General features: G+C 38.7%; 1 protein-coding gene across 1 annotated transcript in view; it reads left to right on the top strand.

Moving 5' to 3' along the window:
- Nucleotides 1–2,500, top strand: part of LOC136825164 (uncharacterized) — a 91,289-nt gene that overhangs the window by 60,805 nt on the left and 27,984 nt on the right. The window contains exons 6-7 of the mRNA XM_067081191.1: nucleotides 424–539; nucleotides 856–1,008. Coding sequence (XP_066937292.1) covers nucleotides 424–539; nucleotides 856–1,008 — 269 coding nt within the window. The remainder of the gene's footprint in view (nucleotides 1–423; nucleotides 540–855; nucleotides 1,009–2,500) is intronic.

Here is a 2,500-nt window from a genome sequence, read left to right on the forward strand (position 1 = left end):
AGAGAGAGAGAGAGAGAGAGAGAGAGAGAGAGAGAGAGAGAGAGAGAAGAGAGAATTATATCCATTTCTCCCTCTTCATTGATTAGATTTGAAAATAGAATTAAAAAGAAAAAAGTTCAATATGAGAGAGAGAGAGAGAGAGAGAGAGAGAGAGAGAGAGAGAGAGAGAGAGAATTATGTACAATTTTCCCTCCTCATCGATTAGATTTGAAAATAGAATTAAAAAGAAAAAAGTTCAATATGAGAGAGAGAGAGAGAGAGAGAGAGAGAGAGAGAGAGAGAGAGAGAGAGAGAGAGAGAGAGAGAGGTAGCCAAATTCCAGAGAGCCGTCCCAACACGATTACCATTCCAGTCCTCCAGTATGCTGGTCGCCATTCCCTAGTAGTTTGGCGGTGGTTGTTGCATCTTGCAATGGGGGTGTAGCTGGTTCCCTTTGATGGCCATCAAAGGATTTTGGGAGGAGGGAGGGCCAAGGAAATGTCCCATTTGTGATATTCATATAGACCTGAGGTCCATGAGGGAGTTATTGGGCCTGTCAGGTGAGTGGTAGACTGTCGACTGGCTGATTGTACAGACGTTTACTGAGCTGATTGCGTGCCTGTTCTGATGTACACTGGAATGCGTACATTTCATTTAGGTGTTTTTGAATGATTGGTGTGTAATTTTAAAGGTTTGTGTGCGTGTATGTATGTATTTGTGTATGTAGTGACTGGTATTTGAATATCATGTGTATATAGATATATAAATAAATCAATCAATCAGTATTTTATAGACGAGTACCCTCCAAGTTTGGGCACCTACAGTAAGTGATCCTTCTTACAATGTACAGTTGTTGGGTTCGTTACCACTAAGCAGGCCTTATGCCAGTATGGGCCTGTGCTCCAAAGTATGCTAAGGAATTAGAGGGTATAAAATTCCCCCGTGTGGCCCTCTGGACTGGGTCAACCAACCGAGACGAGAGAACAGAACCCGTGTTAGATACCCAGAAAATGGGAAGGCCTCGACGAAGTAATTTATACTCCTAAAGAAATTACCTCTCTCTCTCTCTCTCTCTCTCTCTCTCTCTCTCTCTCTCTGGTGCTTATTCGAATTATGAGTGAAATAATGACCACTTGCAAAAGAACAATTACAAAGATTTTGCCGTGTCGAACTTCTGGTGTATTGCGAAGTGTCTTCACGGAATTCACCCTTCCGTAAAATTCTTCGACCTGAATTCAAGAAAATTCATTCTGGTTTCTTTTTTTATATATTAAAAAAATTAAAGGAAAATGTGAAAGTCTTCTTGTAAGGTTGGCCACGAATCTTCATTTACATATCAATGGGACGTTTTGGTTATACCGTGTAAGAATATTCTCATACCTTCGTCATATTTTACTTCGCAAAGTCTTGGAAAATGAAATTTTCGGGAAACGTTTTGCTGTTGCTTCATCTAACAATTTCTTGACTTCTTCCCGGTGGATGACCATAGGTTTTGTGACGCCAGTCTAGGTGAAAGTATCGGTCATTTTCATTTGCTTTAAAGCAAAATCACCAAAGGTTTCAAGCTTATAATTCTTCTGTGGCTTTTTGTAACCTGGATAAAACCGTAAAAATAAAAATAATCAATATTTTGTGTTGTGACGCCAGTAGAGGGAAACAGTTCAGTCACTTTCCTCGGCCTTAAAACAAAATTGCCAAAGCTTCCAGGCTTATTTAATTCCCCAAAGCCTTTTTCAACATGGAAAAAATCTTTAATATAAAGATAATCACCTCTTAACAGTAAGTCCGGCAACAACCTTTCCTTTTTCCCTTTTTTTTGCCTTTTTTATCTGTTATTTCACTGAATTATGTATAGCTTTAATGTACTTTTAGCTTAAAACTGCTCTGTAGATTTTATTTTACTTTTAGCTTAACGACTGTCCTATCATGAAACTAAATTTCGTATAATTATATCTTATTTCAGCATAATTTTAAATGTTTTAAAAGATTCATTTTATTTTAGCCCTGATGATGATGGGAAATGATTCCCGAAACGTCGGCGAAAATAAGAAGAAGAAATTATTTATTTCAGGTCTTCTCGCTGTCCTGTTCATTATTAGAAATGATCACAAATATCTCGACAGGAAATATTTTTCAAGTTCACCAAAACCAAACCTGCCTCCTTCATCAGCATAATTTTAAATATTTTAAAGATTAATTGTATCTTAGCCCTGATGATGGGAAAGGATTCCCGAAACGTTAGTGAAAATAAAAAGAAGAAATTATTTATTTCCGGTCTTCATTCTGGCCTTCTAATGCTCCCCGTGACCCGAAATAACAATGACCTCTTTGCAGGACACAAGCGAGGCAATTGCTCTCGGCAACCCGAGAGTGCAAAGTGGCAATTTGTTCTCCATAAAATGTTTGTAAACATGGTTTTGGGTTCTTGAGCGCGTTCGGTCTGGAGATTTCACCGGGTTGATCTTTTGAAAGGGGCCGATGACCTGCTCGAGAGAGAGAGAGAGAGAGAGAGAGAGAGAGA

The sequence above is a fragment of the Macrobrachium rosenbergii genome, chromosome 37 (assembly GCF_040412425.1).
Source record: "Macrobrachium rosenbergii isolate ZJJX-2024 chromosome 37, ASM4041242v1, whole genome shotgun sequence".
NCBI classification, from domain to species: domain Eukaryota; kingdom Metazoa; phylum Arthropoda; class Malacostraca; order Decapoda; family Palaemonidae; genus Macrobrachium; species Macrobrachium rosenbergii.